This window comes from Piliocolobus tephrosceles, chromosome 9, assembly GCF_002776525.5.
Source record: "Piliocolobus tephrosceles isolate RC106 chromosome 9, ASM277652v3, whole genome shotgun sequence".
Taxonomy (NCBI): Eukaryota; Metazoa; Chordata; class Mammalia; order Primates; family Cercopithecidae; genus Piliocolobus; species Piliocolobus tephrosceles.
Window position 1 is genome coordinate 37,337,782 of NC_045442.1, and position 21,291 is coordinate 37,359,072.

Genomic DNA, 21,291 nt, shown 5'->3' on the forward strand with positions numbered 1-21,291 from the left:
CAGACTGATGGCCTTGACTTTTCTTTCTCTCTCCCTTTTTTTCCTTCTTGTAGAGGAGTTTTCTTGGACACCATCCTCCCCCGTCGAGATGACAATGGCGTCAGGCCAACCATTGGCCAGCGCGTGCGGCTCAGTCAGGGAGACATAGCTCAAGCCCGGAAGCTGTACAAATGCCCAGGTAACTATGAGCCGAGGGGACTGCCAGTACCTCCCTAGCATCTCCAAAGCACAGTCTCTGTGCTGGGAAAACAACTTGGGGGACCTAAAGGGACTATTCCTTGGCAGCTTTAATTATTTCTGGTGTCCTTCTGGTAGGAGGTGCTAGGCAGTATAGAAATGCGAAATGGTGACATGGTGGCAGGCAGTGAAGAGAATAATAGGTCTTAGAGTTCATAGGCAATTTCATGAGAGGCTTCAGACTTCTCTGGCAAAGGCTTTGTGTCCAGAAGGGGAAGAAGGCATAACAGAACAACAGTAAATAGGGGCACACTGCAGTGTGCACTCCATAACAGTAAGAGCACCTCTCCTTTGTGTGAAACTAAGGGATGTGGGTTTGGAAAAACAAGAACCAAGCAGGATTTTGCAGGAAGACAAAGAGTGAGGGAGAATGCTTTTGGGAGTATGAGGGTCAGTTTCCCAAATGCTACAAGGTGGAGGAAGTCTCAGTGCTATTAACGAGCTTGTTGCTTTGGTCTTGGGGCTTTCCTGGCCATCCAAGGTGCTGGTCAGTGGCCAGGAGTCTGCCATTGAAGGTGGGACAATACACGGGGATTGGAGCAAATGCCTGTTCCCCGGCCCATTTGGAAACATTCCTTCCCCTTGGATTTGTCCCGTTTGTCTTCCATCCCCTTGGCATCATCATCATACACATACCGTCTGAGTTCTTCTAGACCCCTTTCAGCTCTTGAGCCTCAACGTAAAGCATTGGTTATGGCAGCTGAGTTTTTACCACTGATGGGTTAGAATCCATTTCAGTGGTTTTAGAAGGATAGAAGGAAGTTCCATTACCAATAGCCTTTCCCAGACTTTCAAACCAGACGCGGAGTTTGATTGTGAGATGAAGTATTTGAAGTGAGGACCATCTTAGAAAATCTGGGCTGTCACATTACCTTACTAAGCAGGACCCCAGGGCATGCAAAGTGCTGTGTGGGGCTTGCTTCCTCAAGAAACTCTAGAAAATATGTCCATCCAGCTATTAGTCATCTGGGGACATGTTAGGGCTGAAATGCAGGACACACGTATCATATAACCTTGCTGAATTGAACGGGAAACCTTACAGCATTCCCTGGGAAATGCCATTGTATTTATTCAGTTATAATGTTTATGCTGCTTACTTCCCAAAATGATTTGCAGCAAAATACCGTGGAGCCACACAGTAATGTATTTGTTCTTGCAGAATGTTTATGATTATTCTAAAATAATTTCCATGGAACCCTTGGGGGTGTTGACTGCCAGGCGTAATCCTCATGATGCCTGGCAGTTGTTCAGTAATGTGATATTGAAGCCCCGACATCCAGGATTTCCTGAGGCCGATAATGGGCGGTTCTCCACATATCTCTTCCTGCAGCTCCAAAAAATATGGAGCTTCCAGTAGTTCCGAGTAGTAACTGAAAGCTCAGTCAGTCGCCATGCAGAGGTTGAACTGCATGTAAGGAAAAGATGCCTAAGGATGCTGGATCTCCACGTTAGTGTTGGCCACATAAGAGAAGGGGGTCTCAGCGAACCAGTGTCTTTGTCTTTGGAGTCTGAATCCCCAGGCATTAGAGAAATGCAAAACCTGTAGTTTCCAAAGATTCATACAGGTATCCTTCTTTTGTGAGGACAAATTAGGGGAAATACTTTTCACGTACATAAAGACTAGGTTCTAGACTCATAACCAACCCTGAAACATTCAAGGGCAGAATAGCCTGCTATAGAAGATTCCAGCTCCCTGTGCCTCTGCATTTTTTTGTTTTCTTGACTGCTTGATAGTTCTTTCAGAAGTGAGTAGCAGAAAAAGAAGAGGAAAGATTTAAACTAACAACTGAAATAAGTTTCAAAGCATTTTTTTCTTTTTGTCTTACCTACTTGCACTTTCTTTCTTTTCTTTTCTTTTTTTTTTTTTTTGAGACAGGGTCTCACTCTGTCTCACCCAGATTGGAGTGCAGTGGTGCAATCTTGGCACACTGCAATCTCTGCCTCCAAAGCTCAAGCGATTCTCCTGCCTCAACCTCCCAAGTAGCTGGGATTACAGGTGCACACCACTACCACCCAACTAATTTTTGTTTTTTTAGTAGAGATGGGATTTCACCATGTTGGTCAGGCTGGTCTCGAACTCCTGACCTCAAATAATCCACCCACCTTGGCCTCCCAAAGTGCTGAGATTACAGGTGTGAGCCACCGTGCCTGGCCCCTACTTGCACTTTCATGTTCTCTCTGCCACCGATGTTATTATTAACAATAATAATGTCTCTTATATATGAAGCACTCACTATGTTCCAAGCACTGAGCTGATCCATATCATGTAACGCACACGATTTCACTAACCCTCTCAGGTAGGTCCTGACCATTTTACAAATAAGAAAACTAAGGTCCAGCAAGTCTAGGAAACTTGCCCAAGCCACACAGCTGGCCAGAGAGCTGAGATTCATGAGCTCTAGGCTGTGCTCAGTCCTGAGAGCCTCAGAAGAAATTCCTGGGCATTCCTTTTTGGCTCCCAGATCCTACTTGTGCTTTTGTTAGCCAGAAAGCATCAATCTGCTTGCTACACTCTCACCAACCTGTTCCGAGAGCTTTGGCTGCTAAAGGGGTATGTTTGCTCCGCTGCCCTGTGTGGGAGCTGCTTGGGCGGGGAGAGGTGCATATGCCACATCACAGTTGTGATTTTGCTTGCGCAGCATGTGGGGAGACCCTGCAGGACACAACGGGAAACTTTTCTGCACCTGGTTTCCCAAATGGGTACCCATCTTACTCCCACTGCGTCTGGAGGATCTCAGTCACCCCAGGGGAAAAGGTAGGTGGGAAACTCCCTTGGCAAATGGGACGGCACTCCTTGAGTTGCGTGAGGTGGGAGGAATTCTTATTGTTAATAGTAAAAATAACAGCTGTTTTGTTATGAGCACCCACCGTGTGCTAGGCATGGTGCTGCTTGCTCTACGTGCATTATTTCTGGACTTCTCAACCAGTCTCACCCATACAAATGAAGGCTGGCATGTACTAAATATTCGCTTAGTTGTAAATCAAGCTCACAGTTCCCCCCAACTTTAATAAATACACTATTATAATATCCTGGAATTTAGAATTCCGTGACACCTCGGATAGCTGCTCTGGAAGATGGTGACACGGGAAGCCCACAGCTGTCTTTTCTTCCCTCCAACCTCCGTCTCACTATTTGGGCTTAAAGAACATCCCTGTTGACAACCCAGTCCACTTCCCTAGGCATCTTCCACTCCTCTTTTGCAAACAGCCACTCCTTGGCTGCCCCTCCAGTGGGATGGACTGGCCAGGCGTGTAGTCTACACTCAAGAAGATGGATCCAGGGAAGAGACCCTTGCATGTCCTGGCAGTGGGCTCAGAGCTGTGAGGACAGGGAATTCCTGGGTTCCTGGAGTGTGGCGTAGGAGCTAGGCAAGCCCTGGGTGGACACATTCCTTTGGTCTTGAAGATTCCATGACCCCCTAGAGCTGAACCCAGGGCAAGGATCTCTTTCACTCTGGTCTAAGGGTGGGATGTTTTCAACCCTACTGCATGGCACATACTCTTGTATCCATTATATGGATGAGGAATTTGAGGCTTGAACATTAAGGAAAGTGCCAAAAGTCAAGGTAAGATACAGAACTAGGAACTGAGAACTGAGGTTTTGCACTCCAAAGTTTATCTTTTTGCTATATGTCTCTACAAATCTGAGTGTTCTTCAAGTTGTCTCAGACTAGATACAACTATCTTGGAGAAACTCTGTTCCCTAGGTCTAGGTTAGGGGATACCCCCAGTGTCCCCAGAGCTGTCTACAATCGTACCTGTTGTAGCATGTCTCATGGTATTGTCACTACTGGTTTATCTGTCCCACTTCCAAATCTTAAGCTTTTTAAGGTTGGAGATGGTTCACCCCCCGGGCCCCAGCACTCCACACAGTCTGTGGCACAGACTGGTCACATGATAAGTATTTGTTGAATGGATGTGTAGATGGATGAGGGGCTGAGTGAAAAACCTGCAACTAGGGGTGGCAGTGGGGTGTGATGGAATTTTTCAGGCACCTGTAGCCAACCTTCAGGTATTTCTAATTCATAACTTTTTAAAATGTCCATCTAAATGTCAAGTTAAGCATAGTGTGCTAACTAGAGACAAATGGCTAGGTACTATTGTGAGCATTTTCTGTGGACTGGATACTATCCTTAGCATATCATGTGGATCATCTAATTTAGTCCTCACATCAACTTCGTGAAATAGGTGCTGTTGCCATACTTATTTACAGGTAAGGAATTAGACTTGCCCAAGGCTTCTAAGTTTGTTGCAGAGTTGGGATTTGAACCCAGGCAACTGGACTCTAAGAGCCTGAATGCTTGACCATCATCTTATATTATTACACAAAGGGGCCAGGCTAGTAGATAGACATTTGAAAGTGCATTTATACACATACATGAATGCACATGTGTGCGCACACATGTGTACATACTTCCTATGGCTTTAAGCATCTAAGACATTAAGTATGGCTGTCATCTTGTGTCTGAGACCCCAGACCTGTCTGCCTTAGGTAGATGTGAAAACTATGTGCTTGCTGGAGGCTAACAGGAGGGAGGCAGAAAGGGGGAAGAGGAAGAGGTCTGATAATTTCCAAATTATTGAATTGCCCTGCACAGCAGAGAGTGTGTGATATGTTTGAACTGTGTAAACTTCATCAAGCCTTAATTATTAGTGCTAACTGGGGACAGAGAATATCCATCATTGAAATTTCTGCACCAATTATTTCCATTTCTGCTTTACCCAGCCTTCCCTAGAGCTGCTAGTAATTAGCAAACTTGATTGATTTGAGTATCACCTCTTGTTCCCCACCTCTTTCCCCTATGGTCTTTATGGTTCACTAACATACTTAAAGTAATTAGCCTGAATAATTATCCCATTCATTCAGATCATGAATGTGTTACCAAGGAAGTTGTACTAACATTTCCTTTCTGTAATTTTAAAAAAGCAAAGGCTAAAGAATTATTGTGCAAACCAGCCTACAGGTGTTACTAAGCTCTACCACCTGAATATGAGCACGGTGTGGGATAGGACAGAAATCTAAGGCACATCCCTGTCTTTGAGAGACTTAGTGTTTATTTTGGGTCCCCCTCCCCCAACTCCCAGGGAATCTGGGATTTAATGGAAAGAAGGGTGTTTGCTTGGTAAGAGCTTTTTTTAAAGCTTCAAAGGTGATTCTAATGTGCAAGTAGTGTTGAAAAACACAGTCTAGTTTGAAAGAGGAGTGACAGTGTCGCACACACACGCACACACAAGTGCGCACACACATGCATATGCGCGCACACACACGTATGCATGCACGCGTGCACACACACACACACATGACAGAAGGTGAACTGAACTGTTTTTTCCTGGCACTGACTCTGTATTTCCTAGGAGATCACAGGGCTTTGTGGAAGATGTGATTTGTCCTGAGACGAAACATTGGGTGGGATGGGGCCAAGGGAAGGGACGGGCACTCAACACTAATCAAGAGGGGCAGCCTGCGAGGTGTGGTTAGTGTTAGTTGTGGTATGCTAAGTGTACACTCAGTGTGGCCTGCCTGGTATTTTAAGTTGCTATTTGTCGAGTGCCTATGACGTGCCAGGCATAGCAATATACACTGTACATATGGTTTCTCACACAGTCCCCTCAACAGCACAGTGATGTGCGTGTTGTGCCACAGATGAGGAAATTAGAGAACAAGTATTTCCCCCAAGACTCCAGAGCTAGTAGATGGAGCTGAGAAGCAAATCCAGATCTAGGCAGATCTAAAGACACCAGCTCTAGAATCATTATAAGACAGAGGGTGGGGCATTCCAAAGAGGCAAAGATCAATCATGTTCATCAGGGCAATCAGACCCAGGCTCGAGGAGGGGGACACTTGAGCAGGCCTGGGGAGGGTTTCTCTGACATGGGACTATCAGGGAACACTGGGAAATAGGTTGCACAGGATAGGCTCTGGGGCGTGGAAAGTAAGCAGAATTTAATTCATGAGATGGGGACACGGGAGCCACTGAGGTTTCCTGAGGGGTTTGATCAACATGATATATGAGTGGAAGATTGGGAGGAGTCTGGTAAACATGAGATATGAGTGGAAGATTGATCTAGAAGCCCTAGTGTGTAGAACAAATGGGGCCACAGCAGGGAGGAGTCCAGGAATCGTGTGGGAGCAATCCAGGAGGGGGTGAGGCAGGGGGAGCGAGATGGGGTTGGAGGGGAGGGATGCGGATATCTTTTTTTTTTTTTTTTTTTGAGACAGAGTCTCGCTCAGTCGCCCAGGCTGGAGTGCAGTGGCGCGATCTCGGCTCACTGCAAGCTCCGCCTCCCGGGTTCACGCCATTCTCCTGCCTCAGCCTCCCAAGTAGCTGGGACTACAAGCGCTCGCCGCCACGCCCGGCTAATTTTTTTGCATTTTTAGTAGAGATGGGGTTTCACCGTGTTAGCCAGGATGGTCTCGATCTCCTGACCTCGTGATCCGCCCGTCTCGGCCTCCCAAAGTGCTGGGATTACAAGCTTGAGCCACCGCGCCCGGCGGGATGCGGATATCTTAAAAGAAAAAGAGCTACAGCATGGATGCTGAACAGACATGAGGGATCAACAGTCAGGATGAAGGAAAGATAATACCAAAGCTTGGCTCCTTGGCCATCGGGGCAGTGGCGTCTCCTACTGTGGAGGAGGCTGGGAAGGAAATGCTTTGTTTGGAGGTGCTCTCACCTAGTGGGGAGCGGGAAGGGCAGAGGAGCAAGAGCAGTGGGGAGAAGATAGGCCAGTGTGGTGGAAACCAGAAAGGATAAGCTCTGGGCAGAAGGGTCATGGGACACAAGGACAAATAACAGTCCTTTAGATTTGGTGGGGAGGGAATGGGAACCTTTGAGGAAGCCTTCCAGCCTAAGAGTTTACTTAGAGCTAGAGGGCCCCTGGGGCTGTTTGAATATAAAGAAGTGGCTAGTGGAGGGGCAGTGAGTGGAGACGCTGGAGAGAGAGGAACTGCTGAGAGCAAGGTTCCCGGGGTTGGAAAAGGAATAGAGTCAGGGGTGCAGGGGCTGGGGCAGGGCTGGAGATCAGGAATAGTGGAGACGTGGTGGAGCAGAGGTATGTGGGGCATGAGGAAAGGTGAGGCTGGGCCAGACAAGCCACTGTGCCTCAGGACAGTGGGAGGAGCCACAGGCACCTGCTTTAGTGGAGCTTGCATGGGGGTGAAAGGCCAGGGGAAATCTGAACTCTGCTCTGGGCCATCTGCCAGGGAAACCCCAAGCTGGCGAGCTGCGGGGGGACCAGAGCCAGTTCATGGGTACAGCACCTGTGTGCTGAGGCCCAGTCCGTGGGGCTACCCAGCCCTCCCCTTCCCCCTGCTAAGTAATCACCTGTTTGGCCACGGGAGCATCCGATACCTGACCTCAGGGATGTCCAGACGGGGCTGCCAAGATGCTCATCATGACAATCCCTCTCTTTTCAGTGTTTATACCATAGTGTTCCCATTGGTTTGGCCCATCTGCCTTTCCCCCCTTCCCTGGGCTCCCCAAAGGCAGAAGACCCTGTCTTACTGATCTTTCTATCTCAATTGGCCAGCACAGGCTGGCACTCAGAATGTGGTCAACAAACAATGGTGGAGTGAATGAATGAATGGACTGACTGTAGGAAGGTCTTTAGACACACCACACCTCAGGACAGTGAGGTCATAGCTGAGGGGAGGTTGATCACAGAGATGTTCAGATGCACTCAGGCTAACCCCAGACCCTTTGGAATGATTGATGATGTTATAAGATCTTCTTGTATCTCTGAACTTCGCTGACCCCTTACCTCCTTCCAAATCCTTAGTCTCCATGTGCCCTGGCCAGTCTTTTTAATGCATCTTGCTTTCTGTAAACCACCTAGTGACTTCAAAAGCTCAAGTGATTCCCCAGACAGAACCGAAGGACCCATCTCCTTCTGTTTACTCCCCATCCTGCTTAAGGTTTATTATTTAATGTCCTTAGGTTTCCTGTGAGCGTGCTTTTGAGACAACACTCCTACTGCGGTCTGAGAGTTCTGCATGCTAAAGGGTAACGTGAGAACACCGGTATGCAAGATATATCTTCCCAAACTCCTCAGGCTTTGCTGCCAAAACTCACTTTATGGTAATTTTTTGCAGATCGTCTTAAACTTCACATCCATGGATTTGTTTAAAAGCCGGCTGTGCTGGTACGATTACGTGGAAGTCCGGGATGGTTACTGGAGAAAAGCCCCCCTTTTGGGTAAGTTGACTTTAGACACCGTTAAGAGGGGAGTGATGGGATGTTCCCCGGGATGCTGTTAATGTCTGGAAGGTCCACCTTGACAGCGGTCACAGGAAACTCTCAAGGGCCTCTGTCATTGTAAAACTCGGAGCACTCCATTTGGCCACACATGTTAAAAGCCTTTAAAACTGCAAATACCCTTTGACCCAGCAATTCCACTTTTTGGAATTCATCCTAGGGAACTAATTAAGGAAGTGTGCAAAGCTCTAACTACAGGGATGTTCACTGAAGCAGGAAAAATTGCAAGCAATTTCAATGTTCAACAGTAGGGTTTGGCTGAATAAATTATGATCCATCTTTTCAATGGAAAACTTCCCAGCCATTAAAAATGAAGTTGGAGTTGACTACTGATACGGAAAGGTGTTCATGGTACACCATTACACACAAAAAAGTATGTGACAAAAATAGAATAAGCAGTAGGATTCCATTTTAATTAAAAAATACATTTACGTATTATATATATATACACACATATATATATAATGCAGGTGTTGCAAATGTAGATGGCTTCAAGGATAACATGTAAATGAAGGAGATGGGATTTGTGTAATAAAATAAGGAGGGGTGGGGGGAGTGTGGCGAACTGAACACCAAATATCCTGTCCAAAATTATTCAAAGCAAAATGACTTAAAACATGCGTACAGGCTGAATTAACTAGAAGACACCACTTTGTGACCTGCAATACAAATCTCAAGTCAAATGATAAATATACATAAATAATTTCAGGGTGATAGAGTATTTTTAAATGTATTCTGTTGTTCTTGGTTTAGCTGTATTTTCCAATTTTTCTGTGATGAGCGTGTATTGTTTTTGTGAGATGAATACAGCATGAACTCACCCATGCAAAGTTAGCTTGGAGCTTTGAGTGAGACACAGTGGGCAGGTGGTATAACCAGAAAGGTTAGTTCACCCCAGAGAGATCTCTCATGGATGACAGGAGAGGTTAGCCTTGCCTAGAGGACCGATGGCTCCAGTGTCTCGGGAGTAGACACTGGGACTCATTCAGCCCAGCAATGGCCACCGTGGTGGAGCTGGAGAGAGAGGCAGAAGTGACGAGGAGCCAGATGGGAGGGTCTCAGCTGAGAGTGTATTGTCCTCACCCGTAGAGGGGTCTGCAGGGTGGCCTCTGGCTTGGACAAGTCTAAGCGCTCAGTGAGGACTTTGTCTCTGGCGCATATTCACGTGAGCAGAAAGCTCAGCTTGTTATGCTGCAAGTGACGAGCCTGAGAGTGAGCTGGTGCCGGGTGGTTGGCCAAGATGGAGATAGGAAAGAAGGGAGAGGGCTAAGCTGGGAGGTGTCACTGCTAGACTGAGCCCTGACTTCATGCCAGATTTCAGGGAGCCAAGGTTGGGGTAGGTCAGAAGAGGCTGGACAGAGGGGTTGGCTGGACTCGAGGTAGCCTGGCAGACATTAATCTTTCATATGACCGAGGGGTCCCAGGCTGCCACCACTAGGAGAAGTCAGTCAAGTAGTCAGCTGTGCAGGTAGACAAGCCAAGAAAGTGATCCCCATGCCAAGCACGGACAGGAGTGCGTCTACTGCATGACCAGTGGAGTCCACCCCCAGTGTCAGGGCGGAGGCTGCAGGCCTGGATTTCTGTTTCCTGCCTACCATGAGCAGGCATGGCGCTCTCTAGCAGCCGAAAGGAGGGTCTGGCTTTACAGGTAGCACTGTTTGCTTGTGGCAAAAGACAGAGGGCTGGATTCCCAGTAGCAGAGGTTCCCAAACCTGGCTGGCTGGACTTGAGAACCTCCTGGGAAGATTTCTGTGAATATGGATTCCTGGGAGACCCTGAATTGGAATCCCCACAAGTTGGGTCAGAGAATGATCCTATTTACCTTTATATAAAAGGGCATGTGCCCAAATCTAGTACCACATACGTAGAAAGGACCACAAATATGCCCATCCATCTGGTTGAAGGTGATTACCTCTCAGGAAGGAAGTGCGGAGGTGGTGAGCAGCTTCATGAAGTTTTGTTTTGTATACTTCTCCATTGTTTGAATCTTTTGTAAGAACACATTCAGGTGTCATTCTGTAATGAAATAATAAAAAGAGCTATGTGGGAGGAGTTTCCTGAGAACATCGGATCACAGACCCCGCAACCTGGCAGAGACCTTACAGTCACTGAATCCCACACTTTTATGAGAAAGCCAGGCTCCCCAAGTGTGGACTAACTCAAAGGCCACACAGCTAGTGGCTGAGATCAGACCAGAATTCTGATGTCCTGGTGAAGGGGAGAGGTGACTGCCTAACCCAAGGGTGCCAGATAAAATACATTATTTGTTGTTTATCTGAAATTCAAATGTACTGGGCTTCCTTGCATTTTGTTTGCTAAATCTGGCAACTCTCTACCCCCACCTCCCTGGAATGGAATAGATTTAAAGGCTTAAGAGGAGGAAGTTCTCGGTTACTGAAGTTCCCCAGAGAGGGCCAAGGCACGTTCCTGAGAATGGGCACAGGCAGAGAGATTTCCAGGAGTTCCTTTTTCTTGAACTTGAAACAAGAATTTTCTCATTACAGATCCTGGTATCTCTGGCTACATTTCATTAATGAAATGGGACTTTTGCCGTTTGTTGGTGGTGGTGATGTTTTTTTGTTGTTGTTTTGTTTTTTGTTTTGAGTTTTTTTTTTTTGGCTCATGTTTTACCCACTTTTAATGTGTGTGTGTGTGTGTGTGTGTGTGTGTGTGTGTGTGTGTAGAGTGCCAGCGCCTGTAACCGTCATTCTTCATTTGCAGTTCTCCTTTGCCAACTATTTGGCCTGCTCTGATGTTTCCAAATGCAGTTGTTAGTGAACTTTTGTGTTTGGAACAAGTGCATTGTGTCAGCCGAGCTGGTCCCTGGGAGGGGTCAGTGCCATGAAATCTGCTGGGAGGAGGCAGGTCAATGCCCCTTTGGCAGGAGGGAGAGCGGATTAGGGCGGATTGTGAAAGTATGCATCTTGCTCTGAAAACTGTGCATCGCATTTTTTCCCAGGGCAGTGTGTGAAAATCCAGGCATAATGGACGCATAACTTTTTATGAATGAACCCTTTATGACTCCCCATGGAGCCCACTTGTAGTATCCTCATCTACATTTCCTCTTCTTGATATCCTTATTAAACTCCTCCTCTAAATCCAGGAACCGGATTTCAGTGCAGGTATCTGATACCTTTTCTCTAGTCCAGTTTCTCTCCAGCCTGCTTAGTTTCCTTGGAAGGAGGCTACTTTTTGAGACCCAGGTTTTCACATAGTGATTAAGGGAAAAGTCGACTGAGAACACTTCATGGCTGGCTAAAGATATCAAATTGGTTTATCAGTTTTGGGGGTCACTTATGATACTGCACCTAAAGCGGGGAGGAAGTTGGCTGCAGAGAGAATTCATCCAGTGATCTTAAATTCTGTCCGGTAAATTGGATTCCCTCCCTTATTTCTGTTAGAGGAATTACTCTAACAATGCACTTTTGTATGCAGAACTGTCTTTGGGCATTCTGTATCACCACAATGCACACAAAAGCCCTTTTTCCCTCTTTCCCTGAAATGGGGAGAGGGAAGTTCAGAAAGGCCAGGCTGGCCAATCAGTGTCGTGTGGCCCGGCTACTCAGGCTCCCTAGCCAGGGGCAGCCTCCCAAATGAGCAGAAATGATGGAGTGAGTCAAACAGCCAAGCCTGGCATTTCCACAGAATTGCTTTATGGTTTGAGGCTTTGATCTTCATTCCTACTTGTCTGTTTCCAAACTGGGAAATGGGGATGACATCTATATTACTAGAGAGTAGATTTTATGTCTCTTTATCCAAAATTATACAATGTTCAGAACTGTACTTCAGTCAGTGAAGGTTTTCTTTTTGATGGTAGTGGTGGTGATGAGGAAGAAGGTGATACCGATAATGAAGGTCTCAGACTGCTCCGGTTTAAATCCTGCTCTTACTTACAGCTTTGAGACTTAAATTCTCTGACCCGCAGTTTTCTTGTCTGTGAAATGGGATTAATAGTAGTACCTAATTCAGAGAGTATCGGGATGAAATGAGATAATCTATGTAAAGTGCTTAGGACAGTGTCTGGCACAGACAGAGTCAATAAAAAAGGGACTTTTATTAGAACCACTACGGTGAAGATGAGAACATTGAGAAATCAGTTAAGGGACAAAGTAGAGGATTCTAGTTAAGAGTTACAACGTGATTTGGGGAGAGTGCTTAAGAATAATTTGTAATTTGTTCTACCAAGTCCAGTTTTGCCAAGGCAGTAAAATATACCTTGCACTGCCATTCCTGCCTCCTGTTGAGTACTCAGCAGAGACAGGCTGTCTAATGGCCCTTGGGTGGTGGGTGGTTCGTCTCATCTGCCTAGGTCTTTAGGAGGCAAGGCAGTGAAAGTCCCCCCTCGCTTTTGGAAATATGCCTCAGCGGCTGTGACAGCTGGGTTTTAAAAGGAGAAACTTGGATCTGAAACTTGGGCTAGGCTAAGAAGGAATTCCTTTCGTGACCCAGCACTGTCTAACTGCTCAGTGCCCTCATTGGTAAGCAGTACTTCCCCAGGCTTGCCTGTCATTTTCCAAAAATCACTTAACACTAATTGGCCGTGCCAGAGAAACCGTTACTGAAAATTTAGAGGCTTCTGGTGGATTTTTTTCTTGCCAAATTATTGGCAGGATTTTCGTCTCATCTCACTTAATATTAATCTCCCCAAATCCAAAAGGCTACAGGTGGTCAGAATTGGAAGGAAGCAGAGGAGATTAGCAGCCTTTACCCCCATGTTTCCCCAAAACATGTACAACACAGACGGCCATTAGGAGATGCCCACAGTGGCCTTTACTCCTCCCCTAACCTCACCTGCTCATGGCCTCCAGTGGCTTGTCCACTGCTAACATAGCACTGGCAGTAAGAGTACCCACGACATACCTGCTTTAAAAATATTCAGATAAAATTTCTGGACCATACAATTCACCACTTAAAGTATACCAGTCAATGGTTTCTAGCATGCTCAGAGTTGTGTCACCACAATTAATTTTAGAATATTTTCATCACAGCAGGGCGCGGTGGCTCATGCCTGTAATCCCAGCACTTTGGGAAGCTGAGGCGGGCAGATCATGAGGTCAGGAGAATGAGACCATCCTGGCTAACATGAAACCCCTAAAAATACAAAAAATTAGCTGGGCATGGTGGCACGCACCTATAGTCCCAGCTACTTAGGAGGGTGAGGCAGGAAAATCCCTTGAACCTGGGAGGCAGAGGTTGCAGTGAGCTGAGATCACACCATTGCACTCCAGCCTGGGTGAGAGAGTGAGACTCTGTCTCAAAAAAAAAAAAAATTTCATCCTCCCAAAGAACACCCAAACACATTAGCAGCCACTCCCCATTCCCCATTGCCCCCCACAGCTAAATACACTCTCTGAGTGACTCACGCAGTAGGTGCTTGGTAGAACCATGATCTTCCAGTCCAAATGGACTGTGACTGGTCTGTGTTCGGAACCAATCAGTAAAGATGAACCCATCTCCCGCCTTGCCCTGGGCTGCCATCCTGACGTGGCAGTAGTGATTAGATGGCCAAGAATAACCAGATACTGGGAAGACCAGGCTTCTGTGGAGGCTCCAGATTTCAGACCATGCACCCAAGTGTCTAAGAAATACAAATATGTTAATTTTTTTCCCCAATAACAAAAGTTTGTCTATGATGAGCCCCCTTTCCATCAGGTAGTAGGGACTTGATTTTGGTTAATTTGTGTTTTCAGCTTTGGTCAATTTGTATGTCCTGGTGGGGGGGCATAGTTTATGCCAAGGCATGGTGGTGGTGGGGGAGCATCTATCCTGCCACCCTGACTGGCATTGCTGGGATGTCCTCATCCGCAACCAATGAGTCCTCTGTCCAGATAGAGGCTGCTGGGCTTCCTCCTTGTATCAACCCTAAGCCAGTTCAGAATGTTGCAGGCTTACATTCCCCTAGAAGCTTGGGAGACATTCTATGGCTCCCCTAATCCTCTTGGCAATGGGAAAGTCACTTCCATCACCCTCTCGGGCTGGAATCATGTTGCTGCCATCCTGTCACACTTTGCTTGAAGAGCTCTGCATGCCTGTCTCATGGCCAAGTGTCTGGACAATCACATAGACACTTCTCTGCTGACCTTGGGAGGTAGGCACAGCAGGGGAGTCCAGGGTCTTGCTGCCACTCTGGATTCTGCCCAGGGACTGAGGAAACAGTTTTCTGTTTCTCTTAGATCCTTAAACCTACCTGGGATCTCTTTCTCAAGGTGAGATGGGGAATGGGTCCTTTTAGGGGCTCCCTGCATGCTGTCCCACTAGTCCTCTCACTCCTCAATCCTAGGAACCCTCCTCCGGTTACCAGGATGGGGGAAAATATGGTGCATCCTTCCAGATCTTTGCTATTGCAACTAGGCTTGTGAAATGTAAATGCCAAGGTGGTTTTATTTCTTTGCTGTGTATTCCCTGGCATCCCTTCCCAAGGCAAGGAAAGCAGAATGTCTAATGCCCCCAAAAGGGAAGGGCATACATGCAACAAGAAATACCAGGAAAGGAAATCTGCGCTACTATCTCACCATTCTTCCCCTGCCACACCTTCAGAGCCTCAGCAACACCCACTCGGCAGGGGAGAGGCTGCCTTGGCTCTTCTCTGGATACCTTGATGGGAATCTGGAATTCCCCTGAAGTCATCCTGAATAAGAATTAAGTCACACATTGTTGTGTGACTCTTTCAATCCCATCTTTTGATCCTGTGTGTGCTACAGGATAAGTTGTCCCAGCCAGGGTTATTGCTCACTTCAAACCATGTGTGAAGAACCTCGGCTTCCTCCTAGCCTGAAGCCAGTGCCTTCTTACTGTCCCCAGGTCTCCTAACTGCTTCTTTTTCCACTTTGCAGGCAGGTTTTGCGGCGATAAGGTCCCGGAGCCCCTCGTCTCCACAGACAGCCGGCTCTGGGTGGAGTTTCGCAGCAGCAGCAACATCTTGGGCAAGGGTTTCTTTGCAGTGTACGAAGGTTCGTGCGTGGTGAAAGCAGCCGCTCGGTGGACCCTCATAAACTCTGTCCTTCCCAGGCAGCCCACTGTCCCTCTCCCAGCCCAGGCACTCCAAGCAGAGCCACGGGGGTGGGGGCAGCCACCGCAGGGGGCAAGCTGAGGATTCCACAGCCCCTCTGGCAACATTCTGGAAGCAGAGGCCAGCTGTGCCCACTTCAGAAGTGGTGCCATCCTCCTGATGCCATCCCGCTCAACCCTCATTCCAGGCCAGCTGAGGAATGGGCTTCCTCCATACAGGATGGTACTGGGGGGATTTAGAACCCTGTGGAAATGATAGCAGCCTCTGAATTGCTGTGTGAGCCTAAGCAAAGCATCTGATCTCGCTGGGCCTCTGTTTGTTTCCTTTGTGAAAAGAAGGCTTTGGGCAACATCAAGGAATTTCCAACTGCGTTTCTTAGAAGGGCCTCTGAGGCCACCCTGGTGACTGAGTAGAGGGAATCAATAGGTCTGGGCTCTAGGCAGCTGCCACCAGGCGATGCTGCTTCTATTTCTTCTATGTCTTGAGCTTCTCTGGCTCACTCCCCACCCCACCGTACCCTCTGCCAAAAAAAAAAAAAAAAGGGGGAAACTACGAGAAAATTACCAAGGGTCCTTTGGCCTTAAATTATTACAATTTTAGAGAGGCCAAAGTTTTGTCTTTGTGAAATAAGTAATGTGCATGTATACACATGTGTGCACGTGTGTGCGCACGGGTCCCTTCCTACCAGCGATCCTGTACCCTATACCTTGAATCACCTGGAGAACTTCGCGGCTCCGCAGGGCTCCCCCGCACCCACTGGAATCAGAACCTCTGGTGGGTGTGGCCCCAGCTTCCACAGTTTGCAAACTCCCCCAGGCGATTTTGATGCACAGCGAGGGTAGAGAACCACTGCTTTACGTGGTTTTTTCTTTATATGAAAAAAAATAATAATCAAGAGTTAAAGACCGATGCGGTCGTGCCTTTCTGGAGGCACCGTGTTTGTGGGGTGGAGATGAAAATGTTGGCGAGTGGAGCCACCTAGTGGTGGCAAGCGGACCCCGCCACCTTCCTTCCTAAGATCTGACTGACGAGGGACCCCATCTTCCTCTCCTGCTGTCTCTTTCTAAAGCTACCTGCGGGGGAGACATTAACAAAGATGCCGGTCAGATTCAATCTCCCAACTATCCGGATGACTACAGACCTTCCAAGGAATGTGTCTGGAGGATTACGGTTTCGGAGGGGTTCCACGTGGGACTTACCTTCCAAGCTTTTGAGGTGAGTGCTGCTCAGACCGGCTTCCCAAGGAAACGCAACTTTTGCTAGACACTCTCCACTCTGTAAAGATGGATTTTCATTTTTGGCTAAAAACAGGAACGTAAGAGGCCATTCTCAAGCCCATTGTGAATGTTCCCCGGACATCTGACATCAACATCTATGCAGGCTTTGAAATGGGGTTCGCCACCTTTCTGAGGGCAGTAAGAGAGATTGAGAATAATAATCAAAGTGAAAATTCAGGATGGGATCCAGGGAAGTTTGGTAGAATTGTTCTTCTCTGTTTATCCTCTTAGACTCTTCTCAGCTTGATTCACCCTTGACTTGTGCAAGTAAGGAGCGAACTAGGAAGCAGCATGGAGAGACCTGGGACACACTTGGGTCCTTTGGCCTCTTGGTTAGATTTTGAGAGTGATATTTGGGTTCTATTCTTAAATCAAAAACCTTAAAGCGGAACCATCTGCCATCCACCTTGTCTCTGTTTCTTCCTTTAGATTGAAAGGCACGACAGCTGTGCATATGACTACCTGGAAATCCGGGATGGCCTCACGGAAGAGAGTGCCTTGATCGGCCACTTTTGTGGCTATGAGAAGCCAGAGGATGTGAAATCGAGCTCCAACAGACTGTGGATGAAGTTTGTGTCCGATGGCTCTATCAATAAAGCGGGCTTTGCAGCCAATTTTTTCAAGGGTATGAATTAGCAGTTTGTTCCCACTTTTAGGCACAAGAAGAAATATTGCTCCCTCTGGCTTAAGACACACAAAACCATATGGAAGCTTACCACCAAAGAAGGCTCCCTGCAGAGAAAAGGCAGCGACACATTTCAGAGCTGGGTGTGGGCCCCCAGCAGAGTTCCCAACTGATCAGGAGCAGGCTCAGCCTTGGCTTCCACACGATAGAAAGTTCTATACTTGGAAATTAGGTCTAATAAGTTTACAAGGGCAAACTACACGGTGGTGAAACTGAGTATGGAATAACAGCAAATATTTGGATAGCAGCTATCATTAATTGATCACCTACTGTGTACCAAGAACTGTGTAAGGTACTTAACTTACATAATGTCATTTAATTCCCCAAATAACCCTGTGAGTTAGGTTTGGATCAGGGCTGGGAAGGGCTTCTCAGGATCATGCAGGTAGTTAAGTGGCAGATCGGGGATCTAATTCAGTTGGCCTAATTCCTAAGTTCAAACTCTTTCTACAACACTGCCACTATGCCTTGATGTGGGCCAGAGAGGCAACCCCAGCGTTCAGCTCCCGGAACGTCAGTGCCTCCAGACTACATGCTTACCCCCACATGATGGGGGTCGGGAGGAGAAGAAGGGGTGGCACTCTGGGAACAAATTCCCATGTTGCCCTGGGGACCTGCTGCTCTGTAGGGTCCTGATGGAAACAGGCCCAGAACGGCACGAGCAGACCCAGCTTTCCTGGCCCCAGAAGAGCCAGCTTCCAAGCCTCCTTTGAATAGGCAGGTCCTCATTCTCTGCCGTCAGGCCCCTGAAAGCCCTGAAGACCACACCGTAAGAGGGAAGCATGGCTGCTCCCTGCTGCATTAGGCCTGGGCGCCCAGGAGCACAGCAGCGGCCCTTGAGTAGAGATATTCGGTCCTCTGCTGCTGTTGCCCCTTAAGCAGTGACCCCACTTCCCCAGCCGCCCGGCCCCCACCACTTGTGCTTGCCCAGAGGCTGCTTTCTCCTCTTCCCCCCTCTCCTAGGACTCCTGGCTGAGCCAGCACAGAAATCCCAGTCCCTCCCTTGCTCCCCTTCTTCCTTTCTGCCCCATCTTAGACCTTCTCCCAGGTTCTACGTGAACAGCCTGGGTGTCAGAAGAACCCACTTCTGCAATGTCACCCAGAGCAGGCAGCCATTCGTCCTTACTGAAGCCTCAGTTTTCCTCTCTGTGAAATAGAAAGGCCATCTGCCTATTGTACCTAAGCAATTATTGTGAAGCCCCAAAGAAAGGATGGCTGTGGAGGCACTTTAAAAGCTGGCAAGTGACAAACAAGGGGTGGGGCTGTTATTTTTTCCTATTTTGAAGCATCGGGGAAGAGCAAAACCCAAACAGTAGCAGAGGAAGAATCATGATGGCACTGAAGGATTGGAGACAAAACTTCAGTTGCTTCTTTCTCAAGCCAAAACAAACAAACAAAAAAAGCCAGACCATGGCAAGTGTATTTTGAAAGCAGGTCAGCTTGTGATTGCACAGGGAAGATATGACAACCTTGGTTGAGATGCCTGGAAATTCACAGCCCCCACCCCTCCCTGGCCCAGCCTGCACATGCCTGGTTTCTCCCAGCCTGGGATGGCCTCTGACTGACTTGGCAGCAGTGACACCGGCTGGGTGGCCTCAAGCAAGTTGCATGATTTCTCCAGCTGCATAGCTTCTGTTGCACAAGCTCCAGTCTCTCTACCTGGAGAGACAATGCTGCCAGATGATTGCAAGGTTGTCATCAGAAGAAAATGGAATAGTGCAAGTGAATACACCCAGTGTAATATTTAGTCCCATTAATTGTCTTTGCTAGGGAAGGAATCTTTGAGGTGCTTATTCTTTCTGAAAAAGCCGATGCAACAATTTCTTCTTGCTATTGTGATGGACTGGTTTCCTATTCCAGCTGCAGCAATTTACTACAGGCTTGGTGGCTTAAAACAACGCACACTTATTATCCTACAGTTGTGGAGGTCAGAAGTCTAACATGGGTCTCACTGGGATAAAATCAAGGGGATGACAGGGCTGTATTCCTTCTTGAGGCTGTAAGGGAGAATCTATTTCCTTGCCTTTTCCAGCTTCTAGGAGATGCCTGGATTCCTTGGCTCATGGTCCTCTTCCACAGTCAAAGCCAGACAGAAATGGCCAGTGTGTCATTCTCATGCCACATTCTCTCTGCTGCATCTCAGATCTCTGCTCCTGTTCGCACATCTCCTCCTTCTGACCCTATCTTCCTTCCACCTCTTTCCCTTACACGGACCTGGTGTGGACATTGAGCCCACCCAGATAATCCAGGAGAATCTCCTCATCTCCAAGATCCTTCATTTAACCACACTGGCAGAGCCCTTCTTTCACCTAATTAAGATCCTTAATTTAACCACACTTGCAGAATCTTACATTAAGGTAACAGATTCACAGGTTGCAGAGGCCAAGCTGTAGACAGCTTTGGAAGGCCTTATTCTGCCTACCACATGTCATGAATGATTATGAGATTGTCATTCTAATTCTATTTATTCTAGTCCTCTTGGCCTTCTCTTCCCTTGACTTCCACCCCAGGTTCTGTAAGTTGGGTGCTGGAACTCCATTCCAGGGGGATAACTGGTAACCACTGATCATCCATACCTCATTGCTGATGCTGCTGGTGGTCAGCAATGCACAGTTTTGAGAGTGCCAGCTAAAGCTGGAGATTAGGCTTGTCAGGTTTAGAAAATTAAAAAAAAAAAAAAAAAAAGCAGGATGCCCAGTTACATTTGAATTTTAGATAAGGAATGATTTTTTTTTTTTTTTCAGTATATGTCCCAAAGATCACATACTGTGCTGAGAAGTGATTGATGGTTTATCTGAAAGTCAAATTTAACTGGACCTCCTGAATTTTTTATGGAAAACTTGCTGGAGATGCCAGTCAGGGCAATGGAAGGTATTTCTGTGATGCTAAACTGGTTTGTAAGAGACCGAGGAAGTGCCTGGACCTGCTCAAGTAACCATGATAGCCGGCTCCATTTGCTGGTTAGAAGATGCCACCTTCTCCCTCCTCCCCATCTAGCATGCATTCAACATTCATCAGTTAATGTGTTGGTGCTGGGACTGGAGACGCCGAGGAAAGCACACAGTGGTTGTCTTCAAGTGCTCAAAGTGGTGAAGGAGATCAGCAGCAAATGCGCGATGACATTGCCATGTGGGTGTGGACCTCGGTGGAGGCTGTGAGACTCAATCTGCCACGGGGCCCAGGTTACCCAGTGTGCTACTTGGAGGACATTTCAATTTGCAAACATCTTTTCAGATGCCTGTCAAAGTGTGGATTGAGGCCCACCCAAAGTAACTTAGTGCACAGACTCAGCTTGACTTTTTTATGGTAAAGACAACTGCAGAGAACAACATTTACAAAAGAAGAAATATACACCATTGACCTTGACCATGAATCCTAAAGTAGGAATCAGGATTAATGGAAACCTCATCTAGACCTATTAAATCGGGAAAGGACATCTAGGTTATCTCACTTTTTCATTACAGTCCCCTGGTAGGAATTATTACTGCCCCCGTTTTCCAGTTGAGGATGCTGAATTCCTAACATGGCTGGGCTGGAACTAGAATCTAGATCTGTAGGATTCCACAGTCCGCTTTCTTTCCAATAAGGAGACCTGAAAGGAGACCTGAAAGGGAAGGAATGTGAAGGGGGTGGAATTTTTCCTTAGTGTTTGTGATTCGATTCTGACGCTGATCACCCTTCCACCTTCCCAATACCACAGGGGTGTAGGCAAAAGGGCTCTGGACGTGGCAAGTGGAGTTTGGAGTGCTGGTCCCTTGCTGCCTGCTACCTATCCACTCTTTTGCAGATCAGCTTTCCTTTCTGCGACTGGCTCATACCTGCTTTGCT

At 47.3% G+C, this 21,291-nt stretch overlaps 1 protein-coding gene across 1 annotated transcript in view; it reads left to right on the plus strand.

Moving 5' to 3' along the window:
* The window catches only part of TLL2 (tolloid like 2), a 153,661-nt gene that overhangs the window by 109,319 nt on the left and 23,051 nt on the right, over positions 1-21,291 (plus strand). Inside the window, exons 8-13 of the mRNA XM_023206175.1 lie at positions 54-178; positions 2,877-2,992; positions 8,330-8,432; positions 15,326-15,442; positions 16,571-16,716; positions 17,208-17,403. Of these exons, the coding sequence (XP_023061943.1) occupies positions 54-178; positions 2,877-2,992; positions 8,330-8,432; positions 15,326-15,442; positions 16,571-16,716; positions 17,208-17,403 (803 nt within the window). The remainder of the gene's footprint in view (positions 1-53; positions 179-2,876; positions 2,993-8,329; positions 8,433-15,325; positions 15,443-16,570; positions 16,717-17,207; positions 17,404-21,291) is intronic.